Source organism: Malaya genurostris, chromosome 2 (genome assembly GCF_030247185.1).
Source record: "Malaya genurostris strain Urasoe2022 chromosome 2, Malgen_1.1, whole genome shotgun sequence".
Lineage (NCBI taxonomy): Eukaryota > Metazoa > Arthropoda > Insecta > Diptera > Culicidae > Malaya > Malaya genurostris.
Genome location: NC_080571.1, coordinates 105,436,392 through 105,462,417, shown reverse-complemented (window position 1 = coordinate 105,462,417; position 26,026 = coordinate 105,436,392). Strand labels below are relative to the sequence as shown.

The window sequence follows — 26,026 nt, the reverse complement described above, 5'->3', positions numbered from 1 at the left end:
TGCCAAGGTTATGATTTGTATTTGGTGGGATCAGCTAGGTGTGATTTACTACGAGCTCTTAAAAACGGGTAAAACCATCACAGGAGATCGCTACCGAGCGCAACTGGTGCGCCTTTGTCGCGCGCTAAAAGAAAAGCGGCCACAATATCAAGAGCGACATGACAAAGACATCCTTCAACACGACAATACTCGGCCTCACGTCGCAAAAGTGGTCGAAAAGTACCTGGAAACGCTGAAATGGGAAGTCTTGGCCCACCCGCCGTATTCCCCAGATGTCGCCCCTTCTGACTTCCACCTATTCCGTTCGATGGCACACGACCTGACAGATCAACATTTGCAATTCTTCGAAGAGTTGGAAAAATGGATTGCTTCATGGATAGCGTCAAAAGAGGACCTTTTTTCGAGCCGGGATCCAAAAGTTGCCGGAAAGATGGGAGAAAGTTGTCGCTAGCGACGGACAATACTTTGAATAATACATGCTTACTTTTTCGCAATAAAGCTTTTAGTTTTGGAAAAAACGGCGGAAGCAAAGTTGTACACCTGATATTAATTATGACCAGAAAATGTGTTACTTCAGGATTTCATTAAAACCTCGTAACTTCAATTTTCTACCCGTATAATTAAATATATGTGGGAATATGAGTAATATGAAATACACCACTAGGTAATTCAAAACCGATTTTTCAATTATCATTCATTTCTTCTTGCAGTAGCAAATGTCGATCCTATCAAATGTTTACAAAAGCTTAACTGTGGTAATTCGAAACCTTCGCATGGATATAATAGAACAATCATATTGTATTGCTAAACAATTTTCAGTAAACAAAATTAAACATTATTATTAGGTGAAAAGCAATGCACATCTGAAGCTTCAGTCATCAATAGATCAAACAAGTTATCATTCGAATCGATTAATGCTCTAGGGAAGTACCCGTGCACAAACTCGATGTTTGAACAACTCCTGTGCTCAGTGTTCTGGCTTGTAGCGAACCTGGATATAAGCCCGTGTATAAGTTTAAAATGCACTACCGCACGTAGAATTGTACACAAGTTCAACGCAGCTCATGTTTTCTTGAAGACTGCTTACTGGTCATAACAAAGCTGCTCATACTCGCATATCACTCCCATATGGGTTGTGACCACTTTTGAGTTAGCCCGACTGATAACGTCTATTTTTACGTTACTTTCAGAAATCGGCAAGTTGAGAAAAATATTATTTCATCTGGAATTAAATATTGCGTTTTTTGTCATTCGTTCATACAAAATATGTTACGCAACAAGATGGGACCCATATGCGAGTTCTTTTGTTAACGAATGAAAAGATACTCGCAAGACGCAAGGCGCACTAAGACACTAGTTCTACGTCAAAACATGCACCCAACATTTAAGAAATGAAAATGTAGCAGTCAACTTACATTCCGATGCGGAGTTTGACTTTCAATTAATTAATAGAAAAAAAAACTTCAAGACTTACCAGCTCCTCGATGATACTGTTATTCAATACAAGTTTTTCTTTTCTACTAGCATTTCATTATTTTTTGCTGTTCACAAAGCAGTTTTCATCAAACGCAAAAATGACATCTCATCAGTTTCAAAATAGTTTGCATTTTCATAAAACAACATCAAACAACGTCAATAGGTTCACTTAATGAATATTGTTCACGGATTCTTCACATAGGTGCTCAAAGCGGTACTGTTCGTTGAGTTCAAAGTTATATATGATGCAACTGTGCTAGCCACATTGGAGCTGCTTGTCGAGTTGCCAGACTTTTGAAGTGCTGCCAAGTTGAACTGTATCAATATGATAAGGTAACTAGTAATTGCTCCGGTAATCTGCAGAAAAAGAAAATGAAAAAATCAGTCAACAGACGTCAATGAACCGAACTTATCACATACCGCATAAAGGGTTGTCATGTCCAAATCGAAAAAACCGCAAGCACTAAAGTTTAGCTGGTGATTCAACAACTTCAGCGAAAGATGGTTTACGATCTGATAAAAGTGTGTTTCATCTACCATATTGGCTAGGTGGTGCATGTAGATTCCGGTGCGTTGAGCTTCGGTTTTGGTCTTCCAACATACATAGATGCAAATAACGCATTTAGCGGCGATGTAAAAAATTAGTAACACTGTTATTTGTGGGACCTGCGCAGACCGAAACAAAACGGGAACATCCTGTCCAGAAAGTGCACAATACAGAAAGTAAAACTGAGCGGTAATCGCCATAAAACCATGAGCCATTGAGACCAACATTTGAAAACTAAACATGTGGTTGATAGATTTACCAATCTCGCAAAGTTCGTCGTGTGTCCGACAAACCAAGATCATTTTCTTGTCCAATTTCTCGTCGATCTTCATATACTTCTCAAATGACAAAAAATCAAACCTGGACCGTTTCTGAGCAATCTCTTTCTCGTCATTTAATTTTTTCTCGAACGGTCTGACACTAATGACCCTCATTCCAGCTGAACCCTTTCCAAACTGTCTTATTTTCCGGTGACTGCGAATCGTGAAGATCTCTCTTTCCAAGTAATTCATCGGAATATCGCTTTTCTCAATCTCCAAATCATCCTCCCACAGTTCGCTATGCTGTTCTAGCAATCCTGCCAGATCATCCATGTGCATATTCATAGTTTGGAACCGATGACGAACGGACAAAACCAAAACTACAAACCAAATTCGACTAACTGAATTCATTCCTGTCGGAAGGGCAGTGATGAACCACAGCAGGGACCACAAGGTAACCGCATCGGAAAAAACTACGAAGTTATATGTGGTCAGTACAAACTCAAATGTCAACACCGACAATAGAAGGATTACGATGTAACGATGGATTCGATGATTATTCACGGTAATGTTTTCTGTGGACAGCTTCTGGTCTACCTTTTCCAGCCGGTCCAAGCAATCGATCAGCAGTTTCTGGTTGATCATCGAAGCGATCAAATCGATGCACATCATCATTGGTTCCATGTAAATGATGAAAATTCCGATTGCATTTGTGAGAGTACCTAGAGGAGTATAGAAAAATCAGATATAGTGAGGAAAATATGGAAGCAAGTGAAAGCAAAATATACTGTCATATTCTTGAAAACTGATGCCATTCTTGTTTTCACATATTATTTTTGAGAAATATACATTGTTCTTCAAAGAGTAAATAAAAAAAAACAAATGAAATGAAACAAGCAGAATCCAAACAAGTCAATGTAGAGAGTGAACACGAAATTATTGCATCACCTATAACTGTCTTTAATCTGTTTTATTACTGGACATAAATTAATTCATTAACGTTCCTCATTGGACCTCACCCTCGTATCACAACGACCATTTGATACGGCTTGTTCCAGGTTGAAATGTTCTACTATCGCTGGACCAGATGGTATTCATTCAATAGTATTGAAAAGATGCCTGAACAGTCTCCTAACGCCACTGACAATACTTTTCAACGCATCTCTCGAGTCGGGAGTGTTCTCCGATTCTTGGAAGAAGTCATATATCTTCCCAGTGTTTAAAAAAGGCAACAAATCCGACATAACTAACTATCGCGGAATCGCTTCACTTTTCGCTGTCTCAAAGTTATTTGAAAAAATTATTCTTGACTTTTTAATCCACAATTGCAACGACTATGTTACATATCTGAAACACAACACGGATTTATGCCTAAACGATCAACATCTACAAATTAAGTATCCTTCACTTCATTTATCATCCGATCCCTACAATCACGCAAACAGGTCGACGCAATTTTCACTGATTTCACGGCAGCGTTTGATAAAATACACCATCAAATAACAATAGCCAAACTTGACAGACTTGGCTTTAACGGTGCTCTACTGGAATGGATGCAGTCATATCTAACTGGTCGTGAGATGTCTGTGAAAATAGGAAACAGGATAACCACACCATTTGCTGTTAGTTCTGGAGTTCCTCAAGGAAGTCATTTAGGACCGTTCATATTTTTACTCTATCTTAACGATCTCAACTTCACTGTAAAATGTTTCAAGCTATCATTCGCTGATGATTTCAAACTATATCATCTGATAAATGGTCAGGATGGCGCATGCTTTCTACAAGCTCAAGTTGATGCTTTAGCAAAATGGTGTCATGTCAACAGGATGGTACTGAATGCCTCCAAATGTTCCGTTATATCCTTCTCCCGAAAGCGCTCAGCAATTTTATATGACTACAACCTCTCGCAAAGCGTTCTCAAACGTGAATCGTTTGTGAAAGACTTAGGAGTAATCTTAGACAGCAAACTTGATTTCAAGAACCACGTCGATTACGTAATTTCAAAGGCTTCCAAACTCTTAGGCTTTATGTTTCCAATTGCTAAAAATTTTCGTAACATAGACTGCTTAAAAGCCCTTTATTGTGCACTGGTCTGGTCAATCCTCGAATATGCAGCTATTGTTTAGTCACCTCATTACCAAACTGACATCGATCGTGTCGAAGCTATTCAACATAAATTCATTAGGTTCGCTCTTCGCAACCTACCATGGAGTGATCCATTTAACCTTCCAAGTTAGCTAGGGCAATTTTACAAGCAAATACTATACAGCTATTTGTAATGTAATTCAGTTTAATCGAAGTCTTATATTGTACCATTTGTAAACTAACTAATTCGCTCGCCTAAATTAATTCGGTCGTTCTTTCCTCTTTTTTCTTTCTTCCACCATCCATTATGTTTTATCATTAATTAGATCTACATGCTGATTCTAACCCCGTTGTTCGTTTGCGCTCGTTTAGCAACCCCTCCGCCAACTCTTGTATACCATTTATCTATCCACTTTTCTCCTCTCTCTCACTTTTTTAGCAAGAGCACTATGCCTGGTGTCTTCAACTAGTTATAGTGTTATAAATTAACTGTTAGATTTAATTTTAGTGTTAAGCCTAAATGTATCTGTTGGATCACTGTAATCTGTTGATACAAATAATGAGGAGGTTTTATGCCTGCTGGAGAGAGAGATTGCCAAATTTCATCTCCACCGGGCTTTTTCCTGTTCCCAAATAAATGAATAAATAAATAAACTAAACTTTTTACAGTGTATTATTTACATCTTGCGAATTTCAGTGGTTTGGAAAACGGATACGCTTGAACACATATTGTACACAAATCCGAAGCTATTGCATCGTACTTTTGATAAAATACTTGAGTTCAACTGTCTCAAGAGTATTAAAGCGATTAAAGCAAGAAGGAAACCGTGAGCAGGGAAAGGAAACGATAAAAAGAATTTTCACCTGGAAACTCGACATGTCAAAGCGTGATGCTGCCAATAAGAACAAAGCTTCGCAAATTTACGTTCGTAAGGTCAAAACAAGATATACAGATGCATACAGGCAAAGCCGCCGAAAGAAAATACGGACCCGGGTGATTGCAATATTACGGACCCCTATACATAAAAATAAACCCTTCGTGTGTTTCGCACATCAAAACGCGACTCTCGCATGAAGCGCGCCTTAAGACCTATCCGCCTTCACTATACGGAGCCGAGTGTCCATTAAAAGTTTGAAAATTAGCCAGGTAACATTTTTCTGTCATAACTTTGAACGTTAATAACTCAATCATTTGTTGATGGATTGATATAATTTTACAAGCAATCGATTCGGAAAGTTTCAACTTAAACATGTATGGCAACGTCGTTTCGTTTAGTATTTCAATAGCATACTATTGAAAAATTGGTTAGGATCGACCTATGTTTTCATTAACCAATCACAGAAGAGCAAATGCTGTCATCTTGTTGATTTTTCGTGCACGGCCGACGGTTTCAATCGTTGGTCTGTATCGTTCTCTTCGATTCTCGCTGGATGCTTGGTTTTTGTGGCGTGTCGTCGTGTTCGCTTGAGTATATTTAATGTATTATCAGCTGTTCATTCTACGGGAACTAGCAGACCAATTTAGAACTTTCCGCGATTGACTTTTTTACCTAATTTGAAGTACTTGTATCTCGGTAATTTGTTGATGGCTTTGCCACATTAAACATGTGTGCAGTGCGGCGCTGTATGTCAAATATGTGTTCGTTTGTGTGCGTATTCACTTTATTGCAATTCGCTTCACCGGTGAGCGATTGGGTTGCTAATGTTTTGAAAATATACGTGCGGCCCGGAAGAAATTCGCTAGTCCCAGCAGCCCGGCAAGTAGCTCTACACGGAACCGCAAAACAACCTAATTTTAAGTACATTCCACCCAATTTGGGGGTTACCTAATAAAAGAGAAAATGGATGTAGGTAGTTTCCGTAAGACACGTGCAAAAAATACTTAAAGATGAGTTATATCAAATATACTATATATCAATATGGATCACTCTTGCGATTCAAGAGGGACATCACAGTAAAGTGCGGTGGCAAAAAAGGTTACTAATACACTACAAATTGTTTAATGCACATATGACAACTTTCTCAATCAGTACACTGAACCAAACAACTTCAAATATATGGTATATTTCTCGATATACACTTCACAAAAAATGCACTGTAAATACGGTTTAGAATTGCAATCTGATACTAACTCGGATGAAAACATTTTGTTTTTATAGAAATTATTATTTATATAAATATGTGTGAAATGTGCACACAGAACTGAACAAAATAATCTTAATATTACTTCCAGAAAAATTACGGTGATCGAAATATACAATATCAGGTTGTTTAATAAATAAATAAATGCTTCAAAACCAAACAATTTATTATTTGAATCAACCGTAATTTGTCTCAACGAGAGCTATCCATTTAAATAAAAGTAATAAGTATAACTTGTTCTTTTGCTTATTGTATTGCACTTATCATACTATTTATTAACATTTTTACAGTGCTTACCAAACTATCTATTTGTCGAATTTTGGAATGGTTCGTCTGTTGAATGAAATTCAATTACTTTTTAGAAAATAAATATCGAAATTTCAAATTTTGACTAAAAGTTTTCACATTTCACTGCAAGGGGCAGATCGTTTAGTATATGCACTTTCAATTCATAAACAATTTATAAAAAGTACGAGTGTGTAATGTCAGAGACATAACTGGATGTCGTGAATACGAAAAAAGGTGACACGATTTCTTTACACTTTCGAATTCGAATTGACAGTTGATCGATTGTGTGAATTGCGAAACTTTTCCTCTTTTCACTATCAGAATTTTAAACGATTTTTGACGTCTCATTTCGGATTTGCATATTTCATTAAAAGAAACTATCAAGATGCTACACAGGATTCATTTTTTTTTTGAGTGGTTTGTTTTTAGCTCACACTGTTCAAAATATTATTATTTAAATTCCTGATCATATTTTTTATGAAATGGTGAAAGAATTATGTTGCTGCCGTTAATACAAGTCGAGATATTCACGATTAAGTTCTGCCCATTCTTCCGTATGACTAATTTTGAAAAGGCGCCCCATAGTAAAGTAAGTCGTATTCACGACAAAATGACACCAATGACAATGTAATACACCATTTCATTTCATTTTAATTTGGTTCTATATATCAGAAGTGATCTGCCAAACATTGCCTTCACATCCTATAGGTTTCGTCTTTTCAGCATTATTCATAACATTCATGATCAAAGTTAAATACTATCTTCATAACTCTTGAAAGTGAAGACGATAGGTCTAACAGAGCGTAATTTTACATTATTTATAGCCTATATTTACATTCTTAAAAAAACACATTTAAATAAGAAAATGTTCACACCTCTATGTGAGCATCTTGCTCAATTAGTTTTTACATTTCACTTCTGGGTGCACGCTAAACGCAAACTATTAAATATGACTGAACTAATAGCCTTTTCCGTCACCAGATGGTATTAATGTGATGTATTTTTCGATTTGTATTGAATTCGTTAAAGTGATCCAAATTGATATATAATATATTTGGTTATATCATAAATCAAATAAACATAGATTTCCCATTGTTCGGAGATACTAACAGCGCTTCTAGTGAGAAACCGTTGTACTTTTTTGCATTAGCTACTGTGGTTGTGTTAAATGCGCAGGTAATTTTGTACATGCATTTTAGGAGCATTTACACACCCATTTTACATCAGACGGCGCTTTAGGTGCCACGGGTCACTCAACTACATTACTATTATACTGGGAAATCTAGGTTTAATGGTAAGTTATATTTACTCTACTTAATGGTAAGTTATATTTACTCTACAGTTGAGTCGTATTGACTTAATTTCAAGTTGATACGGTTAACTTAATTTTAGCTTCTTAAACGAAACTCTCGCTGTTGGGTAGTTTTGCTCTTTGTATTTTGTAGTTTTTATTTCTTGTGTAGACTAGTTCAGGTTGTAACTCTATGGGTTGCTGAAAACGAATTACCGTAGTTTTAAACGCTTCTCACTATTAGGTGATTTGAAGATGGAATTATATTATTTCTGGAGGAACATCCGATTAGGTTGCGACTGCGCTGTTCGTGAACAGAAATCTTCATTTACGAACGGAAATTCGCAAAAAAGCAAAGAATATTGTTATAAATACGCAGTTGACGATGATATAATAGTAACGTTAGGACATATTCAGTAGTGTTCTTAGGGCAAATTCAGCAGCTGCAAGATTCATATGGGTGGTCTATAGTGTAACTGAAACTGAAACAAACGCATCCCCAGCAAGCCGTTTTAGTTTTATTTATTCGAACAGTTCTATTGTCGAATTTAAAACGGGTATACGCTGCCGTTCTATTTTTTCTATATTTGAAACACAGATGAAACGCTGCTGGGGCTGCCAGTTTATTTTGTTATAATTACTAGATTTAAATTTTAAAACTGACAAATTTTGCATCTAGAACTAGAACACTCCTGAATATGCCCTTAGTGTTTCACAATTCTCGTTTAATTTTTCAAAATGGCGTATAAGCAAGTGACAGTTTCTCTTTGTTTACTTTCTCTTCTATTAATTGCCAAGCGGTTTCCACGTTTATCACTCAACTCTTTGCATGAAATGAAATCCGAAATTTTCGACTTTCAAACAGAATAGTGATATCAAAGAAAATCTTTTTAATCACATCACAATAATAGAAAGAGAGAGTGATTAAAGAGAAACTGTCACTTGCTTATACGCCCTAATGAAAAATCAACCGATAATTATTTCCCTATTTTCTAATGGCGTTTTCGTTTTTAATTTGCACTACACCGGTGCAGTGCTACACTGAGGCATGCATAAACGAACAAAACTGACGAAAACATAAACAGTAACCATTGACTACAATAAACGATTCCATTGCACAGAGCTACACCAAACTTTTGATGAGTGCTACACCAGTGGTATCGGTGCAGAAAAAGTGTAGCACTGGTGTAGTGCAATTGGCAAAAACGAACGGTTTCAGTGCAGCTTTCGCTACACCGGTGTAGTGCAATTTAAAAACGAAAACGACATAAATTTGAATCTGTTGATGAGAGAGTTTCAAAATTGCCTTTTTAATGTCATTATGTTCGGTGGTGTCTCGCACACAACCCTGTATTTTTTTCTTCGGCTTCGACTGAGCGTGCTGTTTGTACATGTATTGGTATGGCGGATTCGGGAAAAATCGTAGATCAGTCGCAACGATACACAAATTTGAATTATTGAATATTTTTTTATTATGAAGAATAAGAAACACCTTGAGATATTCGAATTTCCGAGCCCCCTGAAAAATAATCGGTTGGGTTCCCCTTTCCATTCTCGGCGGCCCTGCATTATTATGTTTTCCAAGCTTCGTTAAGTGGATTTACTGATATTTCGGAAAAGTGCATAATAATAAATGCCGAAACCAGCAAATGCGTTTGCCAAAATTTATAAATATGGAGCTTTTGCCGAAAAAAACGGCAAAACAGCCATAGTTTACAATTCATATTTTTGCTTGGCACTACAGTTATTTTTTGACAAAATATTTTAGAGAAATTTTCCGGGGGTCATAAGAAAAAATGCATGATATTTTAGATTTATTATTGTCTATAATTTATACAAAGCGCCTTCCATAACCTGCTTTCACAGTCGGGAAACCATTACAGGATATGTCGAAGAACTCTAACGGCATTTTAATCAACATATTTGACAATCGGTGTTTAGTCCGGATTGTACTTTGTATGTAATGTAATGTATATCTCATACGAAAATAGAATGAAAAAAAATTTAAAAAAATGCGAAAACGTTAGCTTAACTCCCGTTTACTTACAAAATGTTCGTGTAGAATGGGAGACAATATTTGAATTTTTCTAACGGTACCAGATATGTAGCGAATATTTGTATAATAACATAGACATAGTCGAGAGAGAGAGAGAGAGAGAGAGAGAGAGAGAGAGAGTAAAGAGAGAAGAGAATCTGTCAATGTCTTTTAGGACCTTTTGAAATTTCAATTTCTTCGCATTTCGTCTTCGGCTCAACAGGTAGGGTCTAAATGATGAAAAAAATAATCGTTTTTGTGATTCTTTTTTCAGAATTATCGTTCAACAAAATAAATCCAAATGTTTTACGTGTTAAAAAGCAACATTCGAACAACATTTTGTGATTCTTTCGTGGAAAAATATTGAGAAATAAGTCGGTGAGCAAGTATTTTTGAGCACACTTCTTAAAAATCATGATTTGCGGTGCCCACTGTATCTCAGCGCAGACTAATCAGAAGTGAACAAATCACATCAGAAAAGTTAGAGTAGAAGTTTTTCTAGACCTCAACGTTTAAGTTTGATTTTTTTTTAATTTTTTTAATTTTTGGTGGTTGTTCAAAGTAAAAACCACGATTATTCACGAAAAAATCCGCCATTTTGTAGCTGTTAAATCTCCCCAAAGTAACAAACAACGAAAAGGAAAACTTGGCTGCTCGGCCATCCATGGAAGTTGACCATCAATGTTAACTTCCCTCTCTGAGCAGCCTAGATAGCCGTGTAGTGTCGGTAGCGGTTTCCCAACTGCTAAGAATAACGCTACGGTCCACCTGTACCGGTGGTATAAGTCCACCAAACAGGTAAGCCGTGTGGCATCCGGCGGAATTATTTTTTACCAAGAATTGATCCACTGGTTTCCTATTCCATGTCGTAAAAGGCCACAAAAATAGGAACTCCTAAGTCAAGGTGTATTTCCGTGCCGATGGCTGAATGGCTACAGGAGGTTAAACATTGCAGTCGTGAACGGAATATGTTGGGTTTTTCCCTTACTGGATACACGCAATGCTTAGCAATCAACTTCTTTGATCATCGCTTCGGCAGGCAAGAGATTAGAAAGCTGAGTGTCTGTGGGTGTCCTCAAGGTGGTGTACTATCCCCACTTTTATGGAACCTAGTCGCTGATAGTTTGTTAAGGAAACTTAATAACCTTGGATTTCCGACTTATGGTTTTGCCGACGATTATCATATATTGATGACCGGTATAAGCATTAACACTCTCTTTGATTTAATGCAGCAAGCCCTGCGATCTGTTGAACAATGGTGTTGTCAGGTTTGGATTATCTGTAAATCCGGGCAAAACATCAATGGTGCTTTTCACTCATCGTAGGATAATTACAGGAGCTCGTCCGTTGCAGTTCTTTGGTTCAGGGGTCACTGTGGTCGATCAAGTTAAATACGTCGGGGTTATTCTTGACTCAAAACTGAATTGGTCTGCTCACATTGATTTCAGGATTAAAAGAGCTTGCATGGCTTTCGGCCAATGCAGACGAGCTTTTGGAAAATCATGGGGACTCAAACCCAGATATATTCATTGGATCTACACAACTATCGTTAGACCAATTTTAGCATATGGATGTCTTGTATGGTGGCAGAAAGGAGAAGTCGCGACAGTTCAGTCAAAGCTAAATCATCTCCAAAGGATGGTCCTAATGGCGATGACAGGAGCATTCACGACAACTCCTACTGCTGCTCTAGAGGCGCTACTGTGCATTAAACCACTACATGTGTTCCTAAAACAAGAAGCATTATCTTGTGCATACCGTCTTAGGGTTACAGGGCTTTGGAACAGTATCCCATTAGAATATGCTACCAGTCACACTCGCTTGTGGTCTCAAATGGTTCCGTGGGATGAGTATTTACTCGCTCCTAGTGACCTAACTCTCACATGCAGTTTTCCTTTTAAAACATTCAATGTGAGCTATCCTCTTCGTTAGGAATGATTGTCTGGTTGTCTGGAACGACAACTTGATGAACACATAGTTTGTTTTACGGACGGTTCTCTGTTGAATGGTCGTGCTGGTGCTGGTATCTACTGTCGTGAAATAGGCTGGAGCAGTCTCATTCACTTGGTAGATACTGTACTGTGTTTCAAGCAGAAATCTACGCAATTCTGTGTGGAGTACAATCGGCACTTCAGCAGAGGATCTGTGGTAAACGTATTTATTTTTGTTCCGACAGTCAGGCAGCCTTAAAAGCACTCAGTTCGAATGACTCACGGTCGAATCTAGTGATCGCATGTCGAACTCAAATTGAAGACCTCAGCATTTCAAATGCTGTTTACTTCATATGGGTACCCGGCCATTCTGGTATTACTGGAAATGAATGGGCTGATGAGTTGGCTAGAGCTGGTGCAACGAATGATTTCGTTGGTCCTGAACCAGCTTTACCACTTTCAACTAGTTGGATAAAGCACAAGATACGTTCTTGGGCTGCATCCAAACATGCCGGCTACTGGCGCAGCTTGCAAACTTGCGCTCAGACAAAAGCATTTCTACCAGATTTAAATCTGAAAATGTCAAAGTGTCTACTGCATTTCTCCAAGTATCATTGAAGTATTCTGGTCAGAGCTCTGACTGGACATTGCAAACTCAATTATCACATGGCTACTATTCAACGTGCTGAGTATTATTCGTGTGATTTGTGTGAATGAGATTATGGTACTTCATATCATCTGATATGTAACTGTCCCGCATTGACGCAGCTACGTATCCGGGTTTTTGGTTCTCCATACATGGTTGAGTCTGTGTATGCGGAGCTAAAATTGAAGGATATTCTCTCGTTTCTCACCCAATGTGGTAAGGAGCTATAGTCAGAAGGGTTCATCGTTCTTCCTGGAGTGAATGAATCCCTTCTGTATTCACCTTAAATAGGGTTTGGCAGATTGTTTGGCATCCTCTGGGGGGTACCGCATTTACTTCTGCTCGTACATACTGCGAGTCGTTCTGCATTCTTCCGGGAGTGCAGAATGGTGTCGCTTTTGTAAGATCTCTAAATCCTCTCGGGGGTTGGAGGTTTTATTAACAGCAGACTGTTCGGGACCTCGTAGAGGTTCAGAATTTCCTTCTGCTTCCACTAAATGTGATCCTCAGCAGATTGTTCAGCATCCCTTAGGGGTGCAGAATTTACTTCTGCTTTTATGTGTTTTTGTGTCGTCAATTTTTCCCATCCTCCTAGTCCAACCCTTACCATTTCCTTTCAATCCTTCCCTCTTATATATCGGGAAAATGATGCTAAAAACAAATTGATGGCAAGGCACAAATCTCCAAATATCAAGGGGAACGTGCCATTTGAGCCAATTTGTTCTGATTCCTGATTCCTGATTGGGGTCTGGTTTTTTACATGTAGAAAGTTGCAGTCGTTTTTGAATGACGATGGACACGGACTTTCAAAACCTGCTTTCGGGAGGAACACGCTTAAAGTATTTTGTCTACAAAATGAATAGAAACAATTTACTACTCAAGGGAGCCCGTAGGCTCTAATATTTTCAAAAAATCATATATTTTCTTTTATAATTTGTTATAATGAAAAATTTCAAGAATGTTTTGTCAATCTTTTAAGTCAATCAAAGCAGAAGTGGCATATGCGCCGAGTTCTTATTCCTTCGCAGTATGAGATAAACGAAGATAAATGCCCATAACTTGCTGAGTTTTGTTCCAATAAGCTTGAAAATTTCACAGAATATTCTAGAAATGTTTCACTATACGAAGAAATAAATTATTTTTCAAAAGTGTTAGACCCTACCCGCCCCTTAAAGCATTTCAAATTGAACATCAGTACAATTTAAACCGCTAAGCAGACGCAAAGTTTGCACTATTTATGCAACACTTTAATAATATTGCACAGGTGCAAAATTATCTCTGACGTCTCAGGCAATCTGCAACGGTCAGTACTAAGCCGTCACTCTTCTACGAAATTCTATTGCACATGTGCAAGATTATTGAAGTGTTGCATAAATAGTGCAAACTTTGTGTCTGCTTAGCGGTTTGAATTGTACTGCTAGGCGGAGATGGTAGTTCAATTTGAGCTGCTTTAAGCACTGATGAGCCGAAGGCGAAACGCGAAGAAATCGAAACAAAATATGTACTTTTTGCACAAACCAACAAACCCCTAAAGTCTCTTAGCAATTTTATCTATTGTCGAGATGATTACCGAGTTTTTGGTTAAGCGATTTCGGCAATTGTTTTGTCGAGATTCAGCGGAAAAAATAAATCTGCAGACTTTGAAAATTTCTGATGTGGCCACCTCATTTTTCGCAAGGTAACGGATTTTTCAATGACTGTTTTTTTATATAATTCATGTATATATTGTGTTGCATAACCATACACGATTTTATTGTAATACATCCTGAAGCTCAAGTTATTTCTACAATTTCATGTAACTTTGCAAATAGGTAATGGAACTGTTTCCTTTACGAAATGAAGCGGAATTTGTTAAGAAATGTCAACGGTAGTAATTTTCATAGGCCAAAAAAAATTGAACCTAAATATGTTTTTGATTTTTTTTATGTTTTGTGTACGCATGCAGCTGAAATATGTAGGTACTTATTGTGCAAACCAAAAACATAAAAATATTTAAATTCTGCAGCAACCTGTAGGTGGTCGTCAGTCGTCACACGTTTACGCCTGAGACATCAAAGGATATCGGAAAAGGGTCACATATGTAGTGTGAACATTGCGTTTGCTTAGCGGTTTAAATGGAACTGCTAGGTAGTTCTTTTTGAACTGCTTCAAGCACTGATGAGCCGAAAGTGAAACGCGAGGAAATCGAAACGGAATGTTTAAGTTACTTGGTGTTATCGCACACTGCTGAAAATTCAAGAATTAATAGCTGATCATATTTTTAATGAAATGACGAAAGAATGGCACTGTTACGTTGTACTAAACTCGAAATGTTCGCGATTAAAACCTTATAACTCTCCCTTTTGTTGAACTTTGGCAATCAGCAATATAGTTCAAGTGTAAGACCAGGAAAATTTTTCACAAGAAAATGGATAATAACGAGATCCGGCAATATTTTTTTCGATTTTAACACAATTCTTTTACCAAATACAAAGGCGTATAAAAATCTAAGTTACATAAGAGAAATATGTGTTCATAATTATCTAGAACTGAATAGAACAAAATAGAATTTCAACCAAAGTATAACAACTTTTTATTTCTTTCACGTTTCGCCTTCCACTCATCAGTGTATTACCAGGTTATGTTGGACTGTTAATGCCACCTCGCGGATCAAGATAATCCGTTAAGTAGACATAAAGTTATTGTTATTTACAATACACTTGTGTTTTCACCGGAGTTCAATGTCTTTTCTGACGTGCCGAAAGAAACGAAACCAATTGATGGCTTTTTGGCCACCAACATACAGTAGTCATTAGGGGGTTTAGATACCTTATGACTACCGGTATGTGTTAAGTGCATATGACATATTTTAATTTCTTTTACATTTTGCCGTCAGCTTCGTTTGATGAGCCTAAAAGAAGACATTACAGTGTACTGCACGAAAACCCCAAATGATGCTATATTAGATTGTATAAACTACATTATAATGAAATTTTTGGAAAATGATTTAAAATAAATTATAATGTAGTTTGGTATGGAATTATACTTTAAGCTATATAATCGAAATTCAAAAATAAAACCGAAATATTTTACAACAAAATCAGAAAATGAGATCAATTTCAATATGAACATTTAATTTATCAGTGCTAAAAATAAACTAGTTTTGCAACAATTAAACAAAACCCCCAGACACGTAAACTTACAAAGTACGTCAAATAAATTCCAGAGACTAGAAATTTATTTTTACCTTGTCCGCCTCCTCCCACGCCAATATAATCATCGGTTGTCATATGATACATCGTCGAATAACTGCACATGCTGAGCACTACCCAAAAATTTCCGATGAGGGAGATTTTCAACATATGCTTGGAAAAATACTCCCGTAAGGAATAAGGCACTATGCCCATAACTGACGAGGTATAAAACAGCACTTTTAGGGAATCCAATAAACTCATTTCGATGGGTCCTGTCATCCTGATCGAGTGCCTATCGATGAGTCACTAGAGTGTTGCTGCTGTCCGCTGGATAATTTGTATGATTCCGACTGGTGTCAATTGATTGGGAAGATGCAGTCGGGCGACAGCTGTCACATGAATTATTAACAGCAAACCATTAACCTAATGAGCTTTTTTAATTCTGCACAACAAATTAGGTGACTTACATCATTACTCTTGTCCAAAATGCATTGAATGGGACTCTCTGTAATAAGAGAGTTACGGTCCGTTGTCATTTAAATTAGAGAACTCGCTTGGTGACATATTTTCGCTTTCCATACCCATGTGGCACAGGAATCTTTGAAATTCAATCAATTCAATAGGAAATTTGATTTGAATCGTTGATTGTGAAAAAAATTCACAAATCTTCAGAGTTTTAACAAACGTATATATTTCCAGCATTAAAGAAAGGAAACAAGAAAGAAGTACATTTTTAGAAAATAAGAAACTTATACTTGACGTAAATTCAAGAATTTCGTAATTTCTTGATGATGGATTTCTTTTCGATGACAAATAGTATTATCATAACTTCATTCACTGAGAGCTAAAAATTAGTTTTATAGTTTTCGTGGAGAAATTCATGAACAAGATTGAAAAAAATATATCCAGTAAAATTTTAACCAAGTATTTCGATAACACTTGGAAATAATTTCACTAAAACAAACAATCGGAGACCACACGGGTCTCTGCTGTATACAGAAGGCGTCTCCTTTCAACTCGATTCATGGCTGTTCGCCGCCAGCCTCGGTAGCTGCGAAGGATCCGCAGGTCGTCAACTTGATCGATCCATTTTGCCCACTGCGCGCCTATTCTTCTTATACCGGTCGAATCATTTTCGAGCATCATTTCAATCGGGTTGTTCTCCTACATTCTAGCAACATGTCCGGCCCACCGTAACTGTCGCCTTCTCAACCTTTGCCGCCTTCTCCACGTGAGCAATCAGAGTCGACCTTCTCCGATTTGGATGAAATTTTGCACATGGCTTCAGTATGGCAAACCATAAGATTTGAACAGGGCTTGTATTGTGAATCCTCAAACGAACGAAGCAACAAAAAATATCTGCTGTGAACACTTTGGTTGACATAGCTGAATGAGAGACCTATATTAGAGAGAAACTGGATGCGTGAGAGTATATGCTACTGAGCAGACCAATTCCCCTTGCCAAGTAAACTGTCTGTGCTCTCAGTCTCAGTTAACACATGAACTAAGCAATCCATGACAATGTAATGAAATGAAGGGTTCGCTCTCGTTAGTATTGTACGAGAAAGAAGACCTTGCCTCACGGTGTGCTACAAGACGCGAAGCAAAGTCATATAGGCAGTGTTTACGGTTTATTTTAAAAAAGTAGGATTACAGAAATCATTTTTAACATAATGTTCGCATTCCAAGACCAAATTTGATCACATTTCAAACATACTTTAAACATTTTATAGCAGAAGTTTTGCATTTGAGCCCATTTTCAAAACGATCAATTTGTTTCTTGGCAGTTTACACTGTGTATATATCCGAGAAACACTAAAAGCAATGTTCTTTAAGTTAATATTCATCGGAACTAAAAGTTATGAAACTAGTTTCCTCATAGGCATCTACAATATAAGAACCATTCATCAAATGCTAACCTCATGAAGCATAGGTCTCAGCAAGCGGGCATATTCATGAACTAATGAACGAACGAAGCAGCTCTCCTGGCTTGGGTTGCGCTGTGAATTCTACCTGACATACGAATGTGTGTGAATAGCACAGATGGTGAAATCCTTTCGTTCATATTCGTTGCTTCAATTTGCAAGCCCTGGATTTGAACCGATGGAGAGGTCAATCCAACTCACGACTGATTTTTAAAAAGGGCGTATGTATTTTTGCATTTCACCAAAATTGCCTTTTTCAAATCGTTGTAACTCGGAAACCGTTAATTGTACAAAAATGGCGTTCAGGAATAAGCTGTAGGGAATCGATTGGGCACTCTAAAAAAATATATACACCGAAAAAAATTTTTGATTTTTTTTTCAATAATTTCAAACTAATTCGAAAAAGTTTAATAAAAAAGCATAGTTTTAATTTTTTTGATAATTTTTATTTTAAAGCTGTTATTAAAAGCTACAGATTGATGGCTATCCCATCCGTGCCTTTTGAAAAATGAAGAAGTTACAGCTAAAACAGTTTACGGGTCTCGTTGTAATTCGGAAACCGTTCATCGTACAAAAATGGCGTCCAGGAAGAAGTTGTAGGGAATCAATAGGGCACTCTAAAAAAATATACTCTGGAAAAAAATTGATTTCATTTCTAAATAATTTCATTGTTACATTTTTTTAGCCCATATAGCACTTCCAGCTGCTGAATTTGCTCTAAGCAGTACATCGATGATACTAAACATGGGTTCATGCCGAAACACTTCTCAGAAACCAATCTTGTATCCTTTACATTTTACGCAGAGATGTCAGATCTGCAGATTTGTCTGTAAATCTGCAGATTTCGGCCATAGTGCTGCAGACATTTTTTGTTATGCAGACTTTTGAAAATCGAGTTTTTCGCAGACATTCGTCCAAATTTACAGACTTTTGAAATTGCCGCGACATTTTTTTTTTTGCTTGCCAAATCAGTTTTGCGTGTCATACTTAATAGAGAAATTGCTGCCAGCAAGGCATGCTTGCTAACTGCAGATTTTCTTTCACATTTACAGACTTTTTAAACCCTGTCTGCAGATATTAGAAATTTTCACCTGGCATCTCTGATTTTACGTGACAAACGCTATGCCAAACGGGTTGCCGACGGACGTTATCTATAAAAATCTTTCCTCCGAATTCGATAAATTTAATCATGATATTCCAATTGCTAAATTGGAATTGGTTTTGTTTATCAAACGTCATTCAATGGATACAGACTGTCATACAGTCCTATCTCATCAATCGAAGAATTTTTTGCCACATCCGGAATTACACAGGGAAGTCTTCTTAGTCATCTGATTATCTTATGATTAGCAGACCGACATGCGCCAAAGATCTTGGTGTCTTTCTCGACGTACAGTGTACATTCAAACAACAGTACGAGCAGTAAATTGTTGCTAAAGCTTTTCGATGCTCTGGATTCCTGATGAGGATGTCTAAGCACTTTACTGATATTTATTACCTTAAGTCCCTATATTGTTCGTTCTACTTTAGAATATTGTTCAGTAGTTTTGAACCTTCTTTACCTCAGTGGAGCTTATAGAATAGAATCGATACATCGAAGAACTGTTCGTTTTGTTCTTCGTCGATTGCCTTGGAATAATCCACATCGACTGCCGAACTATGAAAGTCGCAGATTGCTGATTGGTTTTGACACTCTGCAAGTTAGACGGGTCGCGTGCTTTGAGATTCTACCATAAATCAAGTAAATCTAGATTTTCCACTGTACGAAGACACTGTCCCGCGGCCACAATGGAACAGGAAAACAGAACAAGCATAAAAACGCCAAACTCTGTAAGCCAAAACGGTCAAATTTTATAACTTCTTCCCTTCTTATCCCCCCGGTGAACGACCAAAATGGGTTCAGGAGCATTCACACACCCATTTTTCACCTGACGGCGCTTTTGGTGTCACGGGCTGCTCAATTACATTGCTATTACAGTGGGGAATCGATATGTACTTGATTTATGGTTCTACTTACAATCTTAGCAAAACAGTAATTGTAACTTGATCCTTAATGATAAAAGAAATTTTTAACGATAGAAGTATTAATTAACGGTGCCGTTATCGACTTACGAAAACGTTCAATCGAGTATCATCTGGGCTTGACTTCAACTTTCCATATTATACATTACAAGTTCGACATTTTTTTGGAAAAATATTGCGTTCTGAGTTTCTAAACATATTCCGCGTTATTGGAAGTAATACTAAAAATAGTGCAGAAAGTTGAATATGAAAATGGATAAATAAATATTAAATAATTTAGAATAACTGGAAAGTCATCATCTTCAGTAACACCATCAGTTTCGGGATATTGAATACATTATTTATTTTCATCATCGACACACTGCTTTCCCATTTACGGCTTCAACTGTATAAACACCTACACATACATATTTTAGACTTACGTTCGGTAATGAGCCTGCCGAAACCGAGTCCAAAATTATCAAATTCGTACCCAGGGTTTATAACGGGTATTATACTAGGGCAAAGTTCGAGGAATATTACATACTGCAATTACACAGATTGATTCGAAAACGGGTCTGTAAAGCATCAGATCATAGGAATGTAATGAAGGTTTGACTAGAGTATCATATTTGGCCTCGAAGAATCAATCGTCGGTCCTAAACTATCGCCAGCTCGTAGTTAATACTAAGCCTCCGTAGCAAGATTCCGATAGTTTATTCGCTCCTGCTCGACTATCTCCAATATTCGTTTGACCGTTTCGTCAGCACCGCTGTAGCTGAGCACACCCAAACAACTAACTGGGACCTTTTTCATCAGATAGAAGCCGAGTTTTCTGCGTTTCACACCAAAAACATAAGGGACTCGACCTTGACGGCAGATAGTTTTAACTCTTTCTACTAGCTGATCGATACTGTCGTTCGGTTCCAAATCGGGAGCAATCAGAATCAATTTTACTTTACGAGTTTCCATGTATTTGAGTATTTCATTAAAACCAACACAAAACCGCTTGTTGGAAACAGCCTTAATCGGATTTTTCCCGTATGCTGTCGCTTGGAACTGGAACAATTTTGTAACCAATGTTTCACAGTTAGTACGCAACTCATCTGTTATCAAATGGTCACAATAGCTAGAAAGGTATTGTAAAGAGTAATAACTCTCTCCTAATAGATATTTTCATCTTACCTCCGAAACGCTCTGGAATGCTGAACTCTATCCACTGGTTTAACGGTGTCATTAAGTGCTGGAAATCCATTCCGATATTCCTCTGAACCAACACATGGCGGAACCGCATCGTCGTTAGAGCAACATCGTTCAATCGCTTTAAGAAATGGAGAGATACCCAGTTTATTGCTATGCTTCAGCGCTGGTGGTTCCTTTATATCTGTATGCTTAGCACCATCGACAATTTTAGCATCCTGTTCTGCCGCTGGTTGCTCACCAGTAGCGACAACAGCTCCATCCTGTTTGATTTTCCGATTATTAACGATGTCTTTCTTTAGCTTGGTTAGCTTTTTCTCCTTTGGAACCTCACGTTGTTTTCCCTTGTGCAAAATCATCGGTTGCGTTATAGCAATTGGTACCACCGGTGTCAGTACAGTTTTCGTTTCACCACCAACCTTTCCCTCTCCCTTCTCAACCAACGATAAACGGTCCCGGATACAATCCGACAAATTGATCTGCACCAAGTCACTAGGCGTTTTCTTTGAGCGTTTCTTAGTTTTCAGACTAGGCCCTGGAGGAAGTGCTTGAGCATGGTTGTACTTTTCCAGGAAACTCTCGTCAATTATTTGAATCTTCTGGCTCTTTGGACCACGGATTTTTTTTAATTGCTCTTCATACTTTTTCGCTTGCTTTTTCTGCTTTTCGGCCTCTTTTCGAGCTTTACGCGCAGATGATTTTTCTTGATCTGATAATGGCAACTGGGCGGTGCTTGTGCCAGAGGGACCACCCGTCGGTAAGAAAACGGCTCCGTTCATGTGTTGATTCATAGTTCGTTCGATGCACTATAACTGTTATGAATTACGACATTTCGTTACTGATTTAATACAGCTTTTATGTAAATTCTAATGAATTTGAAAAAAACTGTTAGCTCAAAAGTGGTTCAGACACTCATGAATTGTTGGGCTCGGTGGTAAACAAAATCGATTAAATTTTTGTTTCGTTTCCGATTGCTTCGTCAAATGACATGTAGCGTTGTGCTAAAGATGATATCCGAGGGGATAACCGATATTGCTGTCTGGGACCGGCCTGCTGTCACGACGCCACCTTGATGAGATCTAGGGATGGGTATCGATACTGCGATACTTCAAGGTATCGATACTTAAGCCTAAAGTATCGATTTTTTAGGATCGATACCGTGCAAAGTGGTATCGCGTGGTATCGATATTTTCATGGTCGATACCTGTCGATACTAGCTTAAAGTAAACATTATCTAGATCTTACTCTAATAGTCAATCAAAGAGCAACCAGCGACACCAAAAGCGCCCATTCTGTCTGGCAACCAAAGAAATGTCCAAAGAAAAGTATACAACTCTTAGTAAGATCATTCCCATTGTTCGAATGATTTCTGATGTAAGTATGTATCGAAGTTCTGTAAGAGCATATAATTTAAAATAATCGACCTAACTATTAAAACATATAATTTGAATGAAGTTTTTTTTAACAGAAACCAGGTACCAAGAACTTGCAACCCTCTGCATACATGGGAATCGATTTGCCATCAGTTTTCTCATTAATATCAATTAGCAAAAAAATACTTCAGTATTGGGGACCTCAGTACCATCCGTACGCCTATTTTCATTAGCCAGTAGGATAATGTACGACAAAAGTTGTCGTTTGACGTCTTTCACTTTCACTTTCAATGAGTGTTCTTATCCAGTTTGGATAACGAATTTTGGTTTTCATAGAAGAAACAGACTCAATCAACTAAGAAGTGAGATGATACCGTTTTTAATAACTCCGCAAGCGCGAACTTGTTTGATAAAACTCATCTATATCTCGTTGGAAAGGTATTCTCGCGAGGTATTGAAATATAAAAGAGTTCTTGATCAATTGCAAAAGATATTCTCAAATAACTGAAATTGTTTGTAACTCAAAAGGTGAACAAAGGATCTCAAAACCAATCAACAGCGTTTTGGATCTTTGGGGAGGTCATTATTTGAAGACTAGTTTAATCAAAATCGGCCTAGCTTGCATTTTCGATCGATACCGATACCGATAATAAGTATCGATACTTCTTCCTATAGTATCGATACCGATACCTGAAATTACAAAACGGTATCGCGATATCAAGTATCGATACTTTACCTCTCGATACCCATCCCTAATGAGATCAAAATCGGAACTTCAAAATCAGCTGATTGCAATGTAAACAAACAATCAGTAATGCAATTGCTTTATGGTGCACGAGAATTAGTAAATTTTGAGTCGACTCTCTTACAATAACTTATCGGTTTCTATAAATTCAATAGATTTATATGATAATTTACAGATTTCTATAAATTCAATAGATTTATATGAGTAACAAGTTCGGGAAGTAGCAGTCTACTGCGAACATAATCTAAAGCTTGTAGTGTTTTGTAGTGTTGTGTAGTTTTGCAGTTGCGATTTCATGATATACTTCCTATTTTATTTTTCTAAATCTAAATCTATTTATAAATCTTCTCCATCAGCAATGGCAGTCAAACGAATCCGTCTTATATCTTGCAAATAGTTATGATTTTCGCTATTTTAAGTATTTGTTAATTGGACGTTGATTGGACGAACGATACAACAAATTGGACCAACGAAAGACCACCGTTGATCGGTTTTTTTTCTAAGAGGTTTTGTATTTGACAAATCGTTTACTCGTTTGGAAAGTTGTCATTATAAACGAACAGCTGTTGTCACTCTGGTTATAGTCACTCTAGTTCCCACTATACAAATTCCGACGTGTGAAGCGTACTTCAGCCGAATAACAAATGATGTTTGTTTGCAATGAAATTTTGTTTGTAATGAAAGCTCTACACTCTTACCAGACGCTATTTTGGGTCAAAGCCTACCCAAAATCAACTAAAGTGCATCTCCCCAATTTTTGGGTAACGAGTGATGACCTCAAAATTTAGGTAAATGTCAGTTTAGTACAAGTGTTATGCCATAACAAATCACGCTACCTATTTTTACCGATCAACTTAAAGTTAACGACCTAATTTTGGGTAGCTTATAGAAGAGCTCGACAATGAGTGATTTCACCTAAAAAAATAGGTAGAAATAATTTCAAGTGTATACAAATTTCGACTGTACTAATAACAGCGTTGCCAGGTCATTTTTCCAAAAATCTGTCTGACTCAAAACATTTTTGGGTGTTACTATATACAAGGAAATTTTGACCGGGCTTCATTTTCAGTGAGCAAAAAAAGGGTCTTACCACCTATCGTATACGGACCAAAACCCCGTAAAGATCTGGTGATATCTGATAAAATCTAGGAAAATCTGGGAAAATTTAAAAAAATTGGCAAAAGATCTGCTCAGCTAGAGTGTCTGGCGAAGCGAGCAAAATCTGGCATTTGCCAGATAAATCAGGCAACTAATGAAATCTTACTCGACTATTCGATTTTTCAGTGCTAGGGAAAGAAGAAGAAAACGAATTGAAAATTCAGTCCGCATCTTCTCACTCAATTCCGACAGATTTCCGAATCAGCCGGTTGTAGGCGAAATTCATTTGAAATCGCTTGTTGCACTGGAGATGGAATTTATTCGGAATTCCACATGATTTCCACATGAAATTCCGAATGAAAATTTCTCGACGATTCCGAATTTATTCGGATCTGATAATGATAATCTTTGAACTGACAACACTTTCGAAACCCAATTTTTAAATGTCATTTGATGCACACATGCAGAAATGACATTTGTTACTGTTTGTAGAGTCAGTCGCATGGTTCGCTTCATTATATACTTCGATTACACAATCCAACGCAGGCATTTACATGAGAATTGTACCACCTTAAAATCGGAAAATATTAAATAAAGTTTGTCGAGTCAAGCATCAGATGGAAATGTCTCTGGATAATTTGTCATCGGTACAAAAAGATGAGTTGATGAGCCAGGTGAAGCAGCAGATAGCACTTGCCAATGCACAAGAACTGCTCTCGGTATGTGCTAATATATTTTTCTAACATTTTATCTAACCGTTGCTTCACGATAATCTTTTAGAAAATGACAGAAAAGTGCTTCAAAAAATGCATTTCAAAACCAGGAACTGAACTAGATGGATCAGAACAGGTAACATACTTTTAATTCAAGTGAATAAAGACCTAACGCAGTTTTATTTAAGAAATGCATCGCAATGTGTATGGACAGGTATATGGATTCATGGAATCTAGTATCTCGAACTTATACCCAACGTATTCAAAAAGAGCAATACAAAGGATAGATCAATACAAAACTATTGATAGGAATAATATTTACCAAAAATACATTCAAAATATGTAAAGCAACTTAGGATAAAATTCATAATTAAAACTTACACATATGAAGCCTAAATTCTGGGAATGTCTCTGTTACGATAACGACTCAGTATTTGTTAGATTGTCGCATTGTCTTCGATAATAGGTTCTACTAGTTTACTGGCACATGGAGACCGAGCTCGATGTTGGTCCAAAAATTCGTATAAAATTGCTTCTCTCTTGTCTTTACTATATTCGCATTTCTCCTCTGTTTGTTCCTGCAGGATTTCTTTTCGTAGCCGATCTCTCGCGAACGAATTTTTAATACCAGACTCCGCTATTAGTACCCGTTTACTATAGGCCAAATTCAAACAGTCTAGCAAATCCAGCACTAAGCTCAAGGATAAGGTACGATTGTCGGTATTCTGTTCTTTCAAATCATCTGTTTGTTCATCCACTTCCGACTTGTCACAGTTGTAGGTGATTTCGTTGTCATTATCTTCGGATAGTTTACCATCATTTTCAATTACGTCGTATAAATGAGCACGCAATTTTGCCTAACATATATTATTCCGGTTATTGGTTAAAAAAGAAAGTTATGAAAGTGCAATTTTCTTACCTTAATGTCTAACAGAGATCCGTTTTCTTCAAGCTTTTTAAAAATCATATCACGAAATTCCACATCTTCATCCATTGTAGAAAAATAATAGCGTCTATGATAATTGATTAACAAATTGAATAGAAAGAAAATTTTGTTGACACAATACAAAATGTTGGAACCGGTTAAAAATTGTGTA

General features: G+C 37.2%; 4 protein-coding genes across 4 annotated transcripts; 1 reads left to right on the top strand and 3 right to left on the bottom strand.

Annotated features, from left to right (window-relative positions):
* Positions 1-1,659: 1,659 nt before the first annotated feature.
* Positions 1,660-25,439, bottom strand: LOC131429566 (gustatory receptor for bitter taste 66a). The gene is made up of 3 exons (XM_058593779.1): positions 25,311-25,439; positions 1,897-3,005; positions 1,660-1,833 (listed from the first exon to the last, which is right to left on the bottom strand). The coding sequence occupies exons 1-3, from the start codon at positions 25,312-25,314 to the stop codon at positions 1,660-1,662; spliced, it is 1,287 nt and encodes a 428-aa protein (XP_058449762.1). The 5' UTR covers positions 25,315-25,439.
* Positions 20,140-21,998, bottom strand: LOC131429567 (selenocysteine insertion sequence-binding protein 2). Its single transcript, XM_058593780.1, has 2 exons — positions 20,986-21,998; positions 20,140-20,929 (listed from the first exon to the last, which is right to left on the bottom strand). The coding sequence occupies exons 1-2, from the start codon at positions 21,789-21,791 to the stop codon at positions 20,488-20,490; spliced, it is 1,248 nt and encodes a 415-aa protein (XP_058449763.1). The 5' UTR covers positions 21,792-21,998; the 3' UTR covers positions 20,140-20,487.
* Positions 24,691-25,326, top strand: LOC131429569 (mitochondrial import inner membrane translocase subunit Tim13). Its single transcript, XM_058593782.1, has 3 exons — positions 24,691-24,935; positions 24,997-25,065; positions 25,118-25,326. The coding sequence occupies exons 1-3, from the start codon at positions 24,834-24,836 to the stop codon at positions 25,214-25,216; spliced, it is 270 nt and encodes an 89-aa protein (XP_058449765.1). The 5' UTR covers positions 24,691-24,833; the 3' UTR covers positions 25,217-25,326.
* On the bottom strand, positions 25,367-26,026 carry LOC131429568 (uncharacterized). The gene is made up of 2 exons (XM_058593781.1): positions 25,849-26,026; positions 25,367-25,786 (listed from the first exon to the last, which is right to left on the bottom strand). The coding sequence occupies exons 1-2, from the start codon at positions 25,921-25,923 to the stop codon at positions 25,367-25,369; spliced, it is 495 nt and encodes a 164-aa protein (XP_058449764.1). The 5' UTR covers positions 25,924-26,026.

What these genes read in the sequence shown, in the direction of transcription:
- LOC131429568 (XM_058593781.1), bottom strand. Translation starts at nt 25,923, where the DNA reads ATGGATGAAGATGTGGAATTTCGTGATATGATTTTTAAAAAGCTTGAA. An exon ending in GATCTCTGTTAGACATTAAG is followed by an intron (nt 25,787 to 25,848) that starts GTAAGAAAATTG and finishes AATATATGTTAG; the next exon opens with GCAAAATTGCGTGCTCATTT.
- LOC131429569 (XM_058593782.1), top strand. Translation starts at nt 24,834, where the DNA reads ATGGAAATGTCTCTGGATAATTTGTCATCGGTACAAAAAGATGAGTTG. An exon ending in ATGCACAAGAACTGCTCTCG is followed by an intron (nt 24,936 to 24,996) that starts GTATGTGCTAAT and finishes ATAATCTTTTAG; the next exon opens with AAAATGACAGAAAAGTGCTT. An exon ending in AACTAGATGGATCAGAACAG is followed by an intron (nt 25,066 to 25,117) that starts GTAACATACTTT and finishes GTTTTATTTAAG; the next exon opens with AAATGCATCGCAATGTGTAT.
- LOC131429567 (XM_058593780.1), bottom strand. Translation starts at nt 21,791, where the DNA reads ATGAATCAACACATGAACGGAGCCGTTTTCTTACCGACGGGTGGTCCC. An exon ending in CATTCCAGAGCGTTTCGGAG is followed by an intron (nt 20,930 to 20,985) that starts GTAAGATGAAAA and finishes ATACCTTTCTAG; the next exon opens with CTATTGTGACCATTTGATAA.
- LOC131429566 (XM_058593779.1), bottom strand. An exon ending in ACATGACAACCCTTTATGCG is followed by an intron (nt 1,834 to 1,896) that starts GTATGTGATAAG and finishes CTTTTTCTGCAG; the next exon opens with ATTACCGGAGCAATTACTAG.